This window comes from Puma concolor, chromosome A1 (assembly GCF_028749965.1).
Source record: "Puma concolor isolate L17-30 chromosome A1, mPumCon1.1.hap2, whole genome shotgun sequence".
Lineage (NCBI taxonomy): Eukaryota > Metazoa > Chordata > Mammalia > Carnivora > Felidae > Puma > Puma concolor.
The window spans coordinates 39,898,088-39,918,834 of record NC_141667.1 but is presented as its reverse complement, the minus strand read 5'-3'; the positions used below and the strand labels follow the sequence as shown (position 1 = coordinate 39,918,834).

At 36.8% G+C, this 20,747-nt stretch overlaps 1 protein-coding gene across 4 annotated transcripts in view; it reads right to left on the bottom strand.

The window, feature by feature from the left end:
• Positions 1-214: 214 nt before the first annotated feature.
• The window catches only part of ITGA1 (integrin subunit alpha 1), a 207,195-nt gene continuing 186,662 nt past the window's right edge, over positions 215-20,747 (bottom strand). For all 4 annotated transcript variants that reach the window (XM_086678580.1, XM_025924152.2, XM_086678565.1 and 1 more), the window contains 6 exons: positions 19,848-19,961; positions 17,679-17,783; positions 17,413-17,517; positions 16,173-16,265; positions 12,638-12,754; positions 215-6,841 (listed from right to left, as the gene is read on the bottom strand). In XM_086678580.1, the coding sequence (XP_086534706.1) occupies positions 6,797-6,841; positions 12,638-12,754; positions 16,173-16,265; positions 17,413-17,517; positions 17,679-17,783; positions 19,848-19,961 (579 nt within the window). In that variant the 3' untranslated portion in view covers positions 215-6,796. The remainder of the gene's footprint in view (positions 6,842-12,637; positions 12,755-16,172; positions 16,266-17,412; positions 17,518-17,678; positions 17,784-19,847; positions 19,962-20,747) is intronic.

Sequence of the window (20,747 nt, the reverse complement as noted above, 5' to 3'; positions counted from 1 at the left end):
AAAAAAAAAAAAAACGGGTTTAAGTTAGGCACCTACAAAATTATTAGTGTCAACAAAGGTTGTGCTTTTTTGTTCTTGAAGGTGATTAAAACATTTTCTTCTAATGAGTTTGTCCAATAAAAGTCTTGCAGAAATGCATACACCCTTAAGCTATTCATTTTAATAAGTTTATTCTGAGGTAAGTAAAAAAACAAGCAATGCAATATACGCTATGTTAGGTGATGCAAAAACTTTATTGGAGTGATATGATACATGTTTCAGGGCAGTAATTATATACAGCATTTTTCTTTTTAATCAAATGTTTACGATTCTTCACACTGTCTGTTAACAATTTTAAAACCTCACAGTAGTAAAATACAGTACACCATTCTCTTCACAGGCCAATGTTTCCTAATGAAGAACACAGAGAGACAGCTGTTGCATCCTGAAATAAGGCCAGGAGGTGTCAGAATTAAATGCTAAGTATCAGGATGTCCTGTGTGAAATGATTCTGGTATGAAGAAGATCTGATGTGCTGCTGCTTCAAATGATTGTTTTTACTTGAGACAGTGTATCAAACTTGGAAATTCGCCCCAGCTAAAAGACAAGTAAGAATATACTTAAAAAAATTTTTTTAATGTTTATTTACTTTTAACAGAGAGAGAGAGAGAGAGAGACAGAGCATGAACGGGGGAGGGTCAGAGAGAGAGGGAGACACAGAATCTGAAACAGGCTCCAGGCTCTGAATTGTCAGCACAGAGCACGACGCAAGGCTCGAACTCACAAACCGCGAAATCATGACCTGAGCCAAAGTCGGAGGCTCAACCGACTGAGCCACCCAGGCACCCCAAGAATATACTTTTATTGAATCAACAATTCACTTGTGCAAAGTACATGTGTTAGTATTGTGTGTGGGTACAATGTGGTCTAAGGGAGGCTGTGGTATTTTAAGGAGGAAGGATGTATATATAAAAGATAAAGAACTTCATTTCCTCTCCCCTTCCCCCATAATTTTTTTCTCTCTGTCTTTCAAGATGCAAGATGCCTGAGGGGCATGACAGGAAGATGGCCACCTGGCATTGGACCTACCATGCAGCTATCTCCCAGAAAGCCATCATTAGCTTTTGTGTGGGGCTTCCCTTTTGCTTGGCTACTCTGTGGAGGAACAATTATGTCACTCAGTTTTCCTCATTCAATCTCTCTCTTAAAAAATGGGGGTGGGAACAGGTAATGTCAACTGGGAATTGTTCAAGAGGATACCTGGCTTTCAGTCGTTATTATTTGGAAGATTCCTTTAAAATTTTTTTCCCCAGTCTATACGCACAGATCAAGCATTGAGTCTCAGTATTTTGCAGAAGAGCTTGTAGGATTCCGCTTAGTCTTTTCTTTTTTTCATAAAGATGTGACTTGAAATATGGTAAAATCAAATATCATCATAGTTAGGAGTGTCACCAGTCCCTAGTTTACTGCCATGCTTTCCATGATGTGTCAGGTAATTAAAGGATTTCTGAGTGTCAACTCATCAGAAAGAACATGCAACTACTCAAGGACCTGCCAGGGGCACAAGGCTTACAGTGGCCTTGCCAAGGAAGTTCCAAATCGAAACTAAACACCCCCACTGTGCAGAAGAAACCAACTGGAAGGCAGAAGGCAGAGACATCCTGCAAATGGACTCTGTCTCATTTCAATGCCCAGTCCTCAAGGCATTCAAATTCGCCAGCTTGTGGCAGGAGAGAAATGCAAGGAAGTCTTACATCAAGTTCTGAATTCATTGGTCATGGTAGAAAGGTTTTGATATATTCAAAAAGGCAAAAAAAAAAAAGAAAAAGAAAGGAAGAAAGAAAAAAAAGAAAAGAAAAGCTGACCTCAAAGCAGAGTACATTTGAAGTGATAACTCACCCTTGTGTATTTTTCAGTATGGTAAATTTTCAGCAAGAAGTGCTTCTGTGTATATCTGATTTGAGGTGGGGCCAGGCTGATCCTGGTGTGTAGTGGATTCAGGGGTTAAACTCAGTCCTTTTAGCCTTTTTTAGAGGCAGAAGCATCCATTCCCATCAGTTGAAAAATGGACCTATTGGTGCCAGATGTCGTCGGGGACAAGGGGGCTGGGGCTTAACGGCCAACATAGGGTCCTTTAGATTTCCTCAAGCTTCATGGTTACAGGCTGTTACTTGGAATTTCTAAATTCAAGGTTAAATTTTAATATGAGGATCAAAGATACTGACTTGTTCATCAGATTACAAGGTCAGTTGCTAGCTCTATTTTTATTTTACATAAGATGTTGCACAATAGTGCTTCCATTTGGGAGACAACAGAATATAGCCTTTTGTAATGTACTACAGAGTTAACTTCTTGGGATGGTTTCAGAAGTTCTACATTGGAGAGGTTTAGCGACAGCAGTTTAACATTAAAAGGGGTTGCCCACTGGACTCACCTTAAAGATATGCTTGCATTAAAAAATCTGCTGTTAACAAATTAAGCTAAAAATAGCATCAGTCTGACGATTTTAGAGTCTTCTTTTTAATTTTTTGGATTATTATGTCCATGGGTGAGGTGGGGTGCTGATAGCTACATCCTAGAAGCCCTTCCTTCAACCCTTGGCATAGTTGCTGATGGTGTCCCATAAAGGTTTGTAAATCTGTTAAAGATGTCCCATCTCTGAAGTACAAGGCATTTTGTCCCTATTACATTATACCTATACCATGTCATCCCTTGATTGTGTCATAGAAGAACCGAGGACTGAAATTCTATATAAATGATCAGTTCACTGAAGCTGGTATTCACAGCAAACAGAGAGCACATGTTTTGAACAGATTTTTCTCCAATAGTCCTCTAGAAAATCTCCCTTGGTGGGGGCTGGGGTGGGTAACTAATGAGGAGGACTTGAGAACTGCCGAAAATAAATGAAGGATGCAGAGGATATTATTTTTTAAAAATAACTTTCCAGAAGTCTCTCTTTGGACAATAATGTGATTGCACCTAGCACATGAACCGTGTTCTGAGCCTGGGTCTTCCCTCGTTTTCTCAGTGTTGTGCAAAGCACGATAGTTAATTCACACAGAACAGATTACAACATGTTTGATAAAGACATTACCCCCTACGAAGGCACACTGTACGGAATGGCGGGGCAGCCATTCACACTGTACAAGCCGTGGCCCTTCCAGAGAATGCCTAGAGAGATGTGTGCACGGCTTCTCACAGCCGCTACAACCCAGCTCTACTCCAGCACTGTGCAGCCACCTTTTGCTTTTGGCACAGATTTATTTTCCAATTGAGTCTACATACTGGTTTTGTAAAAGGAAAAGAGAATATATATACATATATATACATATATGTGTGTGTGTGTATATATATATATATGTATATATATACATATATATTTATAGGTATTTGCATATATAGGTACATTTATTATGGTTGAGTAAGCATCAAATTTTGCAAAAAATTCTCCCCCACAAGACTCATTTCAAGTGTATTTATGACATGGAAATATTCAGATTAAACTGCCCATGACTTTACAGCTCAGAGAAAATAAGTGAATAAATTGGACCACTGAATTTCAAATTGGATCATAGAAATTACAAATATTTGCAAAGGATGAACTTTCACACTATTGCTCCAGGGCAATGGACTCCTAGAGAAGGTGAAGCAGCTTCTTAGTGGTTTTGAAGTTCCGATTTTCACTGTGTCACCCTTCAGATTTTCTTGATTTCAATTCTTGCTTCTTCTGAAAGTTTATATAATTTTAATAATATTAAAGGAAGGCTATAATTTTAGAAGTTGAAGTTAAAGAATGGGAAACCATGTAGCATTATGTCTGCTGGGCTTGAGATGAGCATTTTAAGGATAATTTGAAATATGATGATATTGTATTTGTGTATCTATCTATATATATATTCAACATGTTATATCTCTGTATATCTATATCTATTTATCTATCATCTATCTATTGCCTATTATTGTCATCTAATCTATTTCAATGGTGTGCTGAAGCCAGTTCATACTGGTTCACAGGACCTGACAGATTAATTTTCAGGAGTTTTGTTAAGATGGTAGGGTTATATCAGTAGCTTGAAAATGGCCATGACAAGACTATTTAGGTCACGGAAATTGGCAAATGACACAAATCAGGGAATTTGTTTTCCTCCTGGAGAGCCAGTTATTGAATAATTTACCAATATACCTTTCTAAGTGTAGTCTGGAAAGGGACTTCATACATATGTAAGTTCACAATGGAAGAAATAATCAATTTTATAAAATACCAAAGTTAAAAAAAGTTTTTGGAATAAACTCATAGGTTTAAAAAGCACTCACTTTTCTTATTAAGTGCTTTAGAATAAAATGGTAGAGGTTAGTATATTTCTTGATCATTGACTATGTTTTAGAACATGTGTACTGCTGACTTATTCTAATCAGAACCTCCACATTTGCATCTTTTACATAGTTGCAGAACTGTACATTAAAGTTAAATATTAATAAAAATGAAAACTATATGCAAAGTGGATGAATCAAACTTTCCTTGGTGGTGTAGCTTCTGTGTTTATTTTTTGTCCTTTTTGTCAAACCCTGTCATTTGGTATTATTGAGATATTTTGTATTTGATTTATGTTTGCACATTCATGTGGGTGTGTGTACATGTGTGTTTACACACACAGATGCTCACACACATAAAGCTCAACAAGTTATAGTATTAGGGATGATGGATATCTGGTTCATTAAATTTTATTTAAAAACTGGGAATGATTGATGTTAAAAACTGTGCCATGATTATAAGTACCTATTTGATCTGGCCCAGCAGTTCTCCCTGTCTTTTCTAAAAAATTCAAAATGACATTGTTTCCATCTTTTCCCTCTGGGTCAACACCATATTTAGTTAAGATGTACACACTCCTGGTTTGGTGAATGCTTTGCCTAGCAGTCATGGAGGCCACGTGTGAATTTAAGTTTACCTGCTAGATTTATTTCTGAGAATGTGTTGAGATTGGAGCAGAGCTGCTGAAGAGGCTATGCACAGGAGTTGTGCAGCATGGTGACTCTGAACAAGAGAGACCTGAGTTTTACTGGGCAAAGAAATAATAGGTGGAAAGCATGATTTCTGAACCCGAGATAGATAGTGGGAATGAAGGAAATTCCCAAAGTAGACTTTTCTCAACAATGACAGGCCAGCAGGAGGCTATCAAACCTCTGGAAAGATTGTGCTTTTCTTAGGGTACTGATGACCTGGGCACTCCCCAGGTGCAAGGTTTTGATCATCAGGATCTTAGATGTAGATGTGGAGTGCCACGAGGCAGGCCGACGCTGAGTTCTCAGATAATTCCTTGGAAATTATATTAAAAAATTAAATCTATGGCATTTAATTTCTCCCTTGATTTGATGTTTTTTGAGAAAAGTAGAGTCCAGAACTTTCTGGATAAGGTTCTGGACAGATGCTGGTCTTGTGATGGTCAGCCAGGTGGAGACATGGAGTTGTTGCAGAAGAATCAGCTAATTTTACAGCAGTAGTTCACACATGCGGCTACGATACATTCATTCATTGTTATTTTCCTAAGCAACGGAGCAACCCAGGAGCTTATGCTACAGTAGAGTCCAAGGCACCATGATAATTACTTCAGGAGCAAAGAAGCTCATATAGAGGTGTGATCTCTTTCTGTCGGTGCGAGGTTTCAAAGCTAAAGTTCTTTAAAACTCATTTCTGGAGTTCTATTTAAATATTGATATGCCACACTTATAAAGCAGTGTCTTCTTGGTAAAATGCAATATTGAAATGGAATACTGCCTTTCATAAATGTAAGAAATGTGTTTCAAAAGTTAAATACCTTTTAAAAAATGAAAAATAAACATACTCTCACAGCTTGAGGGTTTAAATGAACCATGTACCAAGGAGCTGAGAAAACTCCTACTTTTGGTACATCCTGGAACCCCTAACGTTCAAAAGTTGCCCAGCAAAGATGACTTCAGCATTTCTGTGGCATCTGCCTAAGCTGCCATGTTCCGTTCAGAAGCCATCTTAGCATATCCCATACACAACATGGCTTTTCATGACAAATCGCTGGTATGCCACACAAAATTGCCGTGAAGTGTTGTTTTCAGCATAAAGTTTTGAGTTTTAGGGCTCAATATCAAAATGAAACATGTTCTGTGAAAGCTTAAATTAATCTATTCAGTGCACTGCTTTTAATCAAGTCATTCTTGGTTTTCCTTCAGCTCAAAGTTTCCAAACACTTTGGAAAAAAAATTTTTTTCCAAGTACAGAACCCAACACAAAGATGCTAACGTATTCTCTGTGATTTAATTATATTTTCAGTCCATATTTTATATATACTCTACCCAGGAAAAATTTCTCATTTGAATAGGGGGAGATTATCTTTTTCAGTTAACCTTTTCTTGTCATTTACAAATGTTGACTATCATGCTGAATGTGAATATCCATCAGGAATCAATGGAAAAAAGCTTAACTTATCAATGATCATAAAAATCTTTTTATGCATTCCTTAAATACTCTGAATGCTGATTTAATATGTAAACATATTTGTACAGGTTAATCTTCATCTTCAAAACACTTTGTAATTTTACTTAAATAATACACATGAGTAATTATTTTAAAATATTTTTCATCATTTTATAAAATATATTTTTATGGTATTGTTTTTGGATCTTCTTTGACTTATCACTTTCCAAGTGATTAATCCCTGATGGATTACATAAAGTTATGTGACTATGTCTTTAATTGTATCTATACATTTCTTGTCACATATTTGAGGCAAACCTGAGGATAGATCATCAAATAATTATTATTATTTTTCTCCTGTAAAATATGTCATTTTTCCATTTTCTTCTTTAGTGGTCTTTTGAAGAATCCAATCTGTTAAGAAAATATCAAACACAATACAATTAATTATTTGAATTTAAGTAATAAATACTAAAGCCCTTGGATAAAATTTAATACTATGCTAGTGATTTGGGGCAGGCAAATAATTAATGATACAAATAATAAAATTGAGAAAGATTTTTTTTTCATTGACCTATTAAGTAATATTGAATGTCAAGAAATGACATTTATTAGGTTGTTATTTCATTTTAAACTTTTTTTGTTGGTTAAATATATCATGTCTCCCAGTAAGAAGTAGTACATGTGGTGAATTAACTTAAAAACGTTTTGGGAAAATATTTGGGAAGCATGCAAACTACAGTCAGCTGGCACTAAATGGCATTTTGCCGTCATCTTTTTTTTCAGGGATGTGGCAGAGAAATTCCATCAAATAACCTCATAAATTGAGGTCTTTAGAGCTGGTGGGGAATCTGGTACATGCATTATGACTGAGAGGTTAGGGAGATATGAATTGCCTGGATAACTTTAAATGTGTCAGGACATCTGCCTTTATAGACTTGACAGGAAATACCTCTTGAAAACATGCTGGATAATTTGGATATAAGAAACATAATTCTGAACATATAAGAAATTTCACATAGGGGTGAATGTGGGTAACTTTTCATTATACCTTGTAATTTGGGACATTATAAAAATTATAAGTGCTTTATATATTTCCTATTGTATATTATAATAAAAGTAAGTATAGGGGCTGGAAGGGACCTTTGTAATAATCTAATCCAAAATGTGGGTATTGTATTTTATTTTTAAAGTTTATTTATTTATTTTGAGAGAGCGCTAGTGAGCATGAGTGGGCGAAGGGCAGAGAGAGAGAAAGAGAGGGAGAGAGAGAATCCCAAGAAGACTCCCCACTGTCAGCACAGAGCCCAATGCAGGGCTCAATCCCATGAACTGTGAGATCATGACTTGAACAGAAATAGAGTTGGACGCTTAACCGAGTGAGCCACCCAGGCACCCCACATGTGGACATTTTAAATAAGAGGAAATCGGGGTGCCTGGGTCAGTTGGTTGAGCATCTGACTTCAGCTCAGGTCATGATCTCATGGTCTGTGGGTTCGAGCCCCGAATCAGGCTCTGTGCTGACGGCTCAGAGCCTGGAGCCTGCTTTGGATTCTGTGTCCCTCTCTCGCTCTGCTTCTCCCCTGCTCATGCTCTGTCTCTCTCTCTCTCAAGAATAAATAAAACATTTTTTTTTAAAAAGGAAATTAAGGGTCTTTCTATTTTTTTTATAAATTTCAGAGTAGATTATAATAGTTCAAGCAGACAACAAGTTAGTTCTTTGAAAGTGTGATACGCTCATATTATTTTAATCAGGAAGCTATGGTAAATTTGCAAGGGAATGATATATTCAAAAATAATTATTGAATAACTGAGGGCTTACAAGGCATAAATGGTCAAAAGTATGCATTTTTAAGTGAGAGAAGTTAACTTTTTTATGTTTTCCATCATGCCAGAATCTAGTTGAGGCATCTAGTGGTAGATGAGGCAAAGACAACAGAACAAATAAGCACGAGAAAAAACCAATGAATCTGTCCCTCTTCTAATGACAGCTCTATATGTCTCAGGTTTTTTCTTTGAGCCAACAAAAAAAGTACTGGATTCACAAACCATCAGGCCCCTTAACTTGTGCCCGCATGTCCTAAGTCAAAAATTAATCAGATGAGGCTTTCACAGAAATAGGTGGTGAATTATAAGACTTTTCTCTCTCCTGCTCTACCCTGCTCTTTATCTCCTGTCCTTTCCCTCTTAAGTCTTTTTGCATCTTTCCAACTTTCCTTTGCTTTCACACACTAAATGCTCTGTTTTAAAACTTATTGTGTTATCTGAACTTTTCCACCCAACAAATTCTATTAAGTTGGGTCCTTATAGTGGAAGTTGGGTCATAGGAGTGGAGAGTAGGTGAATATAGAACATAGCTTCAAACCAGTGAAGGCTAAGACTAGCCAAGGTTAAAAACAAGTTAAGTTTGTTTTCAGTGTCCAGACTTACAACTTTCACTTTCCTTCTTTGTCTTTTCGTATTTACTTATCAGTAAGTGCTAGATCTTATTTATGCTTCCCTAGTTCAAAACCCTATGGCAAAGGGTCAAAGTAAATAGTACCCGGTAGAAAGTATGTGCTTATTGGCTATAATATGCAATAAATGTTGAATGGATAAATTGATACTAATATACCAAAAACTAAAAAATTGTAGTGCTATTCCCTATCCACATCCACCAAAGATAGGAATATTGGATGAGGAACAAAGCTTTAGGACTTGTAAATAAATCATCAGTGATGGAACCTCAGGCATTGCTATGAAATCAAGCTAAGAGAGAGATGTTCTTCTTTCTTAGGGTTCCTCTGTGGGCTGAGTCTCATTCCATTCTATTGGTTATATTGGCCTGACTGAGTTTCCCCCTCAACATATGGTACTATATTCCAGGACATGTTTCTCAGTCTATTTAGATCTGTGCCCCCTAAAAGCCTTCTCTCTTCAATATTAAGTGTCTTAAGCTGCTTACTAAGATTTTGTCAAATTTCTATTTCTGCCATGTGTACTATAAGGATAAATTATATAAAGACTGTGCCTTTTGAAATAGATTCACAGCTCCAGTAAGAATCTTTGGCCTGTCTCCTATATGGAGCCAGGAAGTTCCCATGAACTTCTAGAGTGCTCAGATTTGGAAGGAGGAGAAAGAAGGGACAGTCCTGGGGTTTCTGCTCAAGGTATAATTAGTATAAAAAGATCCCTGGGAATAACAGTAGCTTTTCTGAGTCTACTATAGACCAAATACATGCTTCAGGGATGTTCAAAATGGCTTTAAAACAGGAGGAGGGGCGATTAATCTTTTTAGCATAATGGATCTGCTGAAAGACTGAATCCAACTAGAGACTCTCATTCTAAAACAAAATATTTTTATACATTTCAGAGAGTTCATGACCCTCTTGAACAAAACCCAATTCCTGGAGCTCCAGAATGAAGAGCCCTGCCTCATAGCCTGCAGCAGTGGGATGTATTGGAAAAAGGATGGGTGTTGCTGAAAGATCATTGCTTGAATCCAGTCCCTTAGTAGCTGATAATCTTGGGAGATTTGCTTAACCTCTCTTTGCTTTAATGTTATCAAGTATAAAATGTAGTCAAAGTACTCAGTTGAAAAGGTTGTAAGGACAACAGAGTGAACAAAAGACAGAGAGAACATAGAGCAAGGGGTTCATAGTGTTGGCAATGAAGTGAAATGGTCTGGGTTGAGGTCCTTACTCTGAACCTGATAAACCACGTGGCCTCGGGAACATATATATGCCTCAAATTTCTCATTAAGAAAATGAGGTTCACAGTAGTGTCTTTCTCAAGGGTTGATGTTAATATTACAGTGGAAAAGCTGAAAACAGTTCCTGGCACGCAGAAAGCTCTCAGGAAGTCCTAATTCCTTTGTTTCTGTGGAGTCACAGTTCTGATTGAGGCATCTCCCACTGAACTGGTTGAACTAAATGTACCTACTGATTACAGCAGTCCAAAGGTTGCTAAATTACCTTCCTTCCTGGGCCGAAAACGATCTAAGAAGCCAGAAGAATGTATCAAAAAAACGCTGACTGTATGGAAGGATGTGTTTATTTTTACTTTTATGCTTTTTCAGATTGGTGGCCAAAAAACCAAATAAGTGGATAAAACTTATTTGTTTTAAGCAGACATGCCACCGGAGAAAACCTATCCAAATATCAGCTCTGGCTTTCCTTTTCTCTTTGTCAGCCAGGTCCTAAGTCTATATGGGCAAGTGCAGTGCTCAGAATAGATCACACTGGAAGAAATCAACAATAAAACACTCTCTGTAACAGAGATGCATGTAAATGAAGAAACCACATTCTAGGTTTCAAGCACAACCTCAGCACCACTAAGCCAGGTCTTGGGTACCACAGTGTGGCAAAGCCAGGTATTACAGACACAGCACTGGTAACGCCTAAGAGCTGGAGGTTTGAGAAAGCAAGGAATTAATCCTGTCTTAGAGACTTTGCTGGAAATGCTACTGGTCTACACCTCTAAAATGGTTTTGTTTGTCATCCCCTCTCAGTGTAAACCACCCCCCAAAAGAGGAAGTTATTTATTTTAAGAGAGTCAAAAGGATAGGAACAGCTGGAAATTTGATAGGACAGAAATTTATTATTTGAACTGTTTGATTAAAAGAGAATTCTGCTCAGGTATTAGAAAAAGGAATATATAGCCATATCCTGAATTTTTAACAGAGTTTAGCTATTTAATAAAACAATTTGATAAAATATAGGGTGATACTATGTTAGAATAAATACCAATTTGATGTTTAATTGGAAGAACATTAAATTCAACTTTTCTATGGGATTTTATTCTCTATTAAATTTGGTGCAAATGCTGTCATCTAAGTTCTGCTTAATTTTATTTTATTTTATTTAACTTTTAAAAATTTTATTTATTTCTTTTGAGAGAGACAGAGCACACACAGGGGAGGGGTAGAGAGAGACAGAGACAGAGACAGAGAATCCAAAGCAGGCTCTGTGCTGACAGCAGAGAGCCTGATGCGAGGCTCGAACCCACGAACCATGAGATCATGACCTGAGCCGAAGTCAGATGCTTAACCAACTGAGCCACCCAGGCACCCCTCAGTTCTGCTTAATTTTAAAATGATGCAGCTAATTGGGGCGCCTGGGTGGCGCAGTCGGTTGAGCGTCCGACTTCAGCCAGGTCACGATCTCGCGGTCCGTGAGTCCGTGAGTTCGAGCCCCGCGTCAGGCTCTGGGCTGATGGCTCAGAGCATGGAGCCTGTTTCCGATTCTGTGTCTCCCTCTCTCTCTGCCCCTCCCCCGTTCATGCTCTGTCTCTCTCTGTCCCCAAAATAAATAAACGTTGAAAAAAAAAATTAAAAAAAAAAATAAAAATAAAAATAAAATGATGCAGCTAAGAGTTTGAAAAATCTCACATACCTCAGTATAAGCAAACATCTATGTAAATATGCAGATTTATCCAACAGAAATAGTTTCACAAGAGGATATGAAATAGGAGTCAGTGAAACAGTAATCTTTCTCTTTCCATCAACTAATTAATAAATTTCTCATCTCTTACTCAGGCACACAACTATTGCATAAAATGTGGTATATTTCTTTATATATTAAAGAAATCTTAGTTTTTAAAATGCATAGAGGTATGTGATTAGGATAATGCTCATCCTAACTATTCTATTGCTTATATATTCTTAAACTTATAGAGGAATTCATTCTTTTCTTTTCTTTTTTTTTAATAAAAGAGAGGTTTCATTCTTCTTTCCTTATAAACATTTACAATTCCCAATATTATAGACATATAAAGGTCCCTTATAAGCCCAACCTCTAGAGAGATCCATCATGATTTTTGGATTTTTTTTTCTTTTACAAAACTGAAATTAAGTTGTGCATAGTGTTTGAGATATACATTTTTAAAAAATTTGTTTTGGTCCCATCATTTCAATATGTTTATTTCCTTTTTATTTTAGAGAGAGAGAGACAGCACTAGTGAGGGAGAGAGGCAGAAGAAGAGAGAGAGAATCTTAAACAGGCTCCATGTTCCACATGGAGCCCAACGCAGGGCTCTATCCCATGACCCTGGGATTATGAACTGAGCCAAAACCAAAAGTTGGACACTCAGCCGACTGAGCCACCCAGATGTCCCTCAGTATTTTTAATAGCTGTCTAATATTGTATTGCACAGCACGGATAAATCATAATTCATTTCACCAATTTGCTGTTGGTAGTTGAAATAGGAAATCAAAGGAACTTCGGTGCTTACCTTCCACAGTGCTAATATGAGCAGCATTAACAGCAACAATCCAGCAAAGGCACTCAACAGGATGACCCATAATGGCACCCTGCCTGGTAGTCCATCTTTGGATATTTGAATAGCAAACTGAAAATCATTAAACAAGACTGTTAACATCAATAAACACCTATTATAACTCCTGGTACATTGAGTTCTTACAGGGTATAATTTTATACCAAACAATGTACTCAATCTGATTACTACATACAGAAAAAACGTTGAGTTTACATTTAGAAATGCCCTTCCTCTATTCAACACCTCTAACCGCGTCAAATTTATTGTTACCAAAAATATTTATAATATCATGCTTTAGAAATTTATATATACAGAGTAAATTGCCTATGAATCAGAATGTTCAGGAGCAGAGGTGAATTTAACTCAGTGAGAACAATAAGTATTATTGATTCATTGATTCATTGATCGACTTTAGTGCATAGTCACAGTCGTAAAAATTTAGGCTGAAATGTCACCACAGGTTGACATAAAATCCTGAGTAGGTCTTCTTCTAATTTTAATTCTAATGTGATTTTTTTTGTCTACAAATTTATATATAACTTTTATATAGCAAAATGCATAAATCTCAAGTGTACAAATTAATTTTTGCACATATATTCACCTTCATTTACATTTTATTATACCACACTGTCTCTTCCAGTACTTATCTTTAGTCAATATCTATAAATCAGTTCTTTTTCATTTTTTTTTTATGTTTGTTATTGAGAGAGAAAAAGAGAGAGAGAGAAAGAGAGACAGAGCTTGAGTGGGGGAGGGGTAAAGAGAGAAGAAGGCACAGAATATGAAGCAGGTTCCAGGCTCCGAGCTGTCAGCAGAGAGCCCAATGCAGGGCTCGAACTCAAACTGTGAGATCATGACCTGAACCAAAATGGGAAGTTTAACAGACTGAACCACTCAGGTGTCCCAATATAAATCAGGCCTTAATTGAAAGAAAACTTTGAAGAAACAGCTTTTAGTGTTCCAGCTACTCAATGTGGCAGTCAAACCGCTATGAAACTTGTCTGCCCTGTGTCTCATCCCTAGGCTTCTGAGAAAAAAACTAATTCAGAGTAGGTGTCAATAACTAATAGCTCAAGTTTCTGTATTTGCTTGTCACAGGGAATGTCTCAATTCCTTAAGCTAGAGGGAAGACTGGAGGTAAAAGGAGGAAACTAACAGGGGCGATATTTACATATTTTAGAGACTGATGTAAACTCCTCAGATTGCTCCCTGTGGGTCCCTGCTGACACCTTGGGAATACAGATCCTGCAAGAGTATACATATGTACAGAGTAAGACGGTTTAAGACAGATTTTAAAAACATCTAAAACAATTCCCTCAACTTACAAATACAGAAACTTAAATCTGGATGGGATCGGTGACTAAGATCACACAATTACAAAATGATCATTTTGTAATTTAACAATGCAGGTAGGGGCGCCTGGGTGGCGCAGTCGGTTAAGCGTCCGACTTCAGCCAGGTCACGATCTCGCGGTCCGGGAGTTCGAGCCCCGCGTCAGGCTCTGGGCTGATGGCTCAGAGCCTGGAGCCTGTTTCGGATTCTGTGTCTCCCTCTCTCTCTGCCCCTCCCCCGTTCATGCTCTGTCTCTCTCTGTCCCAAAAATAAATAAACGTTGAAAAAAAAAAACATTTAAAACAAAACAAAAAACAAAAAAACAATGCAGGTATAGTTTTCCTTTAGGATGAGCTATTGAATAAAAAGCTTCATAGGGAATTTTAAACTAACACTTAGGGGAAATAAAACTAATTATAAAATTTTAACAAACTATATCTAGGAATCAAATGTACTCTTTTCCAATATAATATATACTCATTTTGGGGGCTTGGTGCTGACTGGTAACATTTTGGCTTCTCTGAATGTGGAGCAACTTTGCATTTATCAGTGCTCTTTATTTTATTTTATTTTATTTTATTTTATTTTATTTTATTTTTTAAACAACTTTTTATGTTTATTCTTTTTTTTTAAATTCTTTTTTTCAACATTTATTTATTTTTGGGACAGAGAGAGACAGAGCATGAACAGGGGAGGGGCGGAGAGAGAGGGAGACACAGAATCGGAAACAGGCTCCAGGCTCTGAGCCATCAGCCCAGAGCCTGACGCGGGGCTCGAACTCACGGACCGCGAGATCGTGACCTGGCTAAAGTCGGACGCTTAACCGACTGCGCCACCCAGGCGCCCCTATTCATTTTTTTTTTTTTTTGAGAGAGAGAGAGAGAGAGAGAGAGAGAGAGAGAGAGAGAGAGAGCTGGGGAGGGGCAGAGAGAGAGAGGGAGACACAGAGTCCTAAGTAGGCTCCAGGCTCTGAGCCGTCAGTGCAGAGCCCGATGCGAGGCTTGAACTTGTGAACCGCGACATCATGACCTGAGCCGAAGTGGGATGCTTAACCAACAGAGCCACCCAGATGCCCTTGTCAGTGCTCTTTATAACATAAGTAAACATTATATGTATATGTTGTATACATTATATGCATATATTCTTTAAAGGTGAATACTTACCAGAGTTCATTGGAATTATTTGAAATATGTATTAATTTGAAATAATAATTTTTTAAAAATGTTTATTTATTTATTTTTGAGAGACAGAGAGAGAGACAGACAGACAGACAGACAGACAGAGTGTGAGCAGAAGAGGAGCAGAGAGAGAGAGGGAGAGAGAGAATCCCAAGCAGGTTCCATATTCAGTGTGGAGCCTGATGTGGGGCTCGATCCCACAATCCACCATGAGATTATGACCTGAGTTGAAACCAAGAGTTGGACTCTTAATTGACTGAGCCACCCAGGCGCCCCTGAAATAAGAAATTTTTAAGCAACATCTGAATGTTAGGTAGCTCTTAAATAAAATGTTATGACTCACACTATCCACATGGGATATTTAAACTCTCCCATGAGAAGAGGAGAAATCATGCTTATATATCCACATCTATAATTAGTACTCTGGCCTTATTTTATAATAATACAGTAGGAAAAAACTCAAACCATTTTATTTTTACCAATGACTAAAGTGTGAATTTGTATGAGGGAATAATATCTCATTTTTGCTTCAGATTTCCCAATGACTAAATGAAGAAAACCTTTAAAAATTTACATTTATTTCTGTACAGTGTACCATTACTTTCTGTAAAGCATTTTTCAAGTTTGCTCTTCAAATGTCAATTGCATTTTATAATGTTGGTTTTTAAGGAGGTAAATTACAAATGCATCATTTGTTATCAAGGTGAAAGTAAAAACATCAATTTATTGTGATAGTTACTTACAAGCAGTAAAGTCAAACGTGGCATGTTAATTGTAAATATCATGGCTTTTTCCCAGTTTCTTACAAAGAAGACTGAAATCACACTTGAAGCTAATTAAGTATAATTTGAAGCAAAAAGTGTCTGTTACTTAGTGACTAGCTAGTCACTGTTTTAGGGACTATAAGCAATTATAAAACGTTGTGTCACAAAATCCAGAGTGAAATGTATAAGGCTTTCAAAACTTAGAGTTGTACTTACCTCTCTTTTTTGATTGCCAGTACTTAAAATCAGTAATGTATTTTCACTCTGAAGGTCTGCCCTTACAGTAAGATTTAAGCTCGAAAAACGTGCCTGAAAAGCAAACAGGATTTATTTTCAATATATAAAAATGCTAATCACAGTGAGAGCTAGTCATGCTTGAGCTAGTGCGATTTTTAAAATTGAGATTTTCCTGAGAGACTAAAAACACTGGTTTTGTTAACATCCAGATGGGAATGGTGGTTTCAAATGATCACTCTCCCCTCCTCTCTGCACTCGAACTGTCACTTAGATCCTTGTTATAGAATGAAAAATTTTCAAAATCATTTTCTTCAGATTTATCCTTAGCAAAACCAAATCTCAAGCCACGCCCCACTTTCATGTAGCTAGCTAGGTATGAAACAGCTATGCTCTGGTAACGAAGTTTATACAGAAGCTTTTTAGGATTAAATGTGAAATTGCCAATACCCAATAGTTTGTGATTTACAAAATAGCAACTTAATATGGTCAAACCTAAAAATGGAAATTTTATATAATTCACCACTTGTAATAGAGACACAAATCACACAAAACACAATGGATTAAGTTTTAAAGTAGTTTTTTGCCAGACAGATTTGACTACTAGGAGCTAAAAAATGTCCTAAATATAAATATATTTATATTTATATATGTCATATTATATAAATATAATATATACATAAATTACATAAATGTATCAATACATATAAAATATATATAATATAAAAATAAATATATATATGTAAGTATATATACACAGCACTTATAAATGTGTATGCATGTGTGTGTGTGTATATATATATGTAAAGTCTGATCTAATACAATGAATCCATAATACATGTTAGATCTATTTGTTGTTAATGGTGTCAAGGATTGTCCCTCTATAATTCCTTGTCCCTTAACTGAGTTCTAAAGTAGGAAGATAAATTCAAACTTTAATACTGCATAGGTATTTATTTCTAGATGTGCAAAAAAAAAAATAATAAGAGAGACTGATAAAAGAGTATATATCTGAAAGGGTACCTTTGAGATAACTTAGTTGCTAACAGACAAGGAAAAATGAGACCCAAATCGTTGGTTCAATAGAGCTGGAGCTTGGACCACATTTTAAAAAATATTTCTAGTTCTTTCTACAGAAGCACTCTTCTTTGCACATACTAAGTAACGAACAAATATTTGTTAAAATAATTCAATAATGGCAGAGAACAATGCAATCACTTACTTTTATAAAAGTTGGTTTCCATAAGATAAGTGAAACATTCACTTGGCTCATGTCAGAAGGAATCAAATTACACGTGATTGTAGCAAATTTACATGTGCTGCAGTCCTGTTTAAATGTCCAGAGGTATATATTAGTATCTTTGCCATTTAATAAAAAGATAACATATTAAAATATTCTAAAAGATAGTAATTTTTAGATTGATATTGAATTTGTTCACTTAAAAAGCATGAGATAAAAGTAGCACTTGTCTTGTTATCTGAATTTACCAGAATTGTGCCTCGTTTGAGATCTTCAGATTTTGATATAATCATTTGCTTCCCAGAGTTGATACCAAGCGGGTCCTGAAGGCTACTGGGTCTGCAGTTTGCATTCTAAGAAATGAAAGTATTTCTTTTATCAGACAATGCCAGATGTCAGAGGGAAAAATGACTTAGTACAATAATGTGAAGAATCTGTGAATGACAGCCATTGTCAGAGATGAAAGATGCATCTTCGTAAATGTGCAATATGGAAGAAGCTATTCTGTAGCAGCCATATACACCCACTCCCAGATAATAATTACGTTAGCATGCTACTTTTGAATTTTGATAGATATCACTGAGGTTGTTTTGGAAACAGAAGGATGTTAGTAGAAAGCACTATTGCATAATTCATACACTCATTAAATTATTTTTTTCATGGGTGGCTCAGTCGGTTGGGTGTCTGACTTCCTTGCCTAGCTCAGGTCATGATCTTGTGGTTTGTGGGTTCAAGCCCTGTGTCGGGCTCCGTGCTGACAGCTCGGAGCCTGGAGCCTGCTTCAGATTCTATGTTTCCCTGTCTTTCTGCTCTGTTTCTCTCTCTCTCTCTCTCTCTCTCTCTCTCTCTCTCTCTCAAAAATAAATACACATTAGAAAAAATTTTTAAAAAATTATTGTTTTCATCAAACATTAGTTTGTATATTCCCATAATACAAAGGGAGAAAAGAACTTAAAAACTCTACTGAAAAAAAAAGGGGTTAGCATTTGTTATTCAATATGATGGCTCATATGATGGTTTGTGAAACAGACAAAAAAGAGAGGAACTTTTGTCTGTATTTATGTATCCATCCAATAATATTTTGTGAGTCTCTAAACACCAAGAACAAGACACTTGGTCTATGTGGGAGGAAGATGTAAGTAACCTATAAAGGTTAAAATGGCAGGTTTACAAGACAGCTAGTGCTTGGATTGGTTTTCTAGACTTGCTCTAATAAAGCTCTTGCTCATCAAGACTCTCTACATCCTTGATAAAAGGTAGGAAGGATAAAGGTTCATAAGTAATAGGAAAGGTACAATTTTAATTTTTCCACATGCTCACAAATCTTCTTTTTTGGGATTAGAGAGAAATGGTAGAGCTTTAATTTTTCCTTGCTTATAGGAAAGCATTTAAATATTATAATCCAACTATCACTATTGCTATTTTTTGATTTCTGAGAACAATTTAACTTAAATCTCTGAAAAGAAGACAGATTGTCAAATGTTGAAAATATGCATGCATTACTTGAATGTTTATTACAATTTTCTATGTCTTAGAGACTGTACCATAACAATTTACCGCATTGACTCATTCAAAGCTATGGGTACAAAGTGGGTGTGATATTGCTACTGTTTGGGATAAGTGAGTAAATAGTACTGTGCTGTTTTATGTGCAGCTGTGTGTGTTCTTAGGAGCAATCAAGAAGTCTTCTTACAAAGCTGTTTGATCACCTCAAACAAATTAAAGCTATAACAATATAACACACATTTTAAGGCACAAGTCAACAAGTAGTTATCTAAAATCTACTCTGGTGGATATGATTTCAAAAACATATGCCCAAGTCCTAGCACCTGGAACCTGTGAATGTGACCTTGTTTGGAAACAGGGTCCTTGCAGATGTAATTAAAGATCTCCAGATGAGGTCATTCTGGATTTAGGATGGGCTCTAAGTCCACTGATGAGTGTGTAAAGAGAGACAGAAGAGGTGAAAGCACAGGAACACGAGGAAGACAGGCATGTGAGGACGGAGGCAGGGATTGCACTTATGCCACCACCAGCTAATGCACGCTCAGTGGTGACAGCAGCCACCAGAAGCTGGGAGAGAGGCACGGAACAGATTCTCCCTCTGAGCCTCCAGGGGGAACGAACATTGTTGACACATTGATTTTAGACACTGGCCTCCAGAACTGTGCGAAAATAAATTTCTGTTGTTTCTAGCCACCCAATTGGGGTAATTTGTTACCACAGCAGTTGTAGGAAACTAACATACCCACTAAGTAGTCAGTGGAAGTCATTATTATTATTTAAAATTTTCTAACTGCTTCTCCACGTTACTTTGGTAAATTCTTTATCAGAAATGGCACGCAAAACAAAAGGCTTTAAATACATACTGAAAAGGATAACAATAATGATGTAATTCCAAGGCACACATGACTTACATTAGAAGATGACCATCCACTTGGGTATAGCACAGGATAACCGTCTGATGTCAAGTTGGGAAATGAAATTGACAGCTTAAGTTCTGGCATCGGAAAATGTCCACTTTTTCTAATCTACAGGAAAAAAAAATAGAAAGGTAATCCTCTCTTCCTCTTCCAATAGCACCCTTTCTGTATTATGCAGAATGCCTGTTCTCAATTGATGAATTAAATTGTGAAATATTTTGAACCCAAAAGTGAATTCAGACAGTTGATGGCACTGGACAGAGAACTGAAATAACTAAGCAAAAAATAGGGATGTTCAATAGTGGCCATATGTATCAGCTACAAATATATATTGTTCCTTCATGCTCCTGCTCCCACTCCCAAAATAGGACTGGGATTAAGGAAATTCAGAATTAATTTTTTTTGTCAATTTACCATGCTTATCATCTTTTTGGACATACTAGTTAGTCTTTTGGAGGTGGGAAGGAAGGAGAACATTTATTTACTCGATCGACTCAGAACACGAGAGCATATTTTGTTTGCTTCAATGTGCTTGCCATAATTTCCTAAGACCACAAATCGTCCCTCAGCCCAGCTACATGGGATCTGTCACCACTGCACAGGCAAACCAGATATGCACCTGCTTCCTTGAATAACTGTATCCCCAGCTATGGCTACTGGGTCAATAACAATCGATAATCTGGTTGGATGAGAGTCACATTGCCTCTCCTCTCAACGCCCATCTATTTTTATCCATTAAGCTGAAATTCAAACTTACTATCACAGCATGCCACCAAAGGTGAGTGTAGCCCATAGAGAGGGATGCTCAAAGTTGGGCAGGATGAGGTTCAGCAGGAACCTGAATTTACTGTTCAAAAGTCCTCACAGGTAGAAGAGCTGCAATCGAATTGGAGC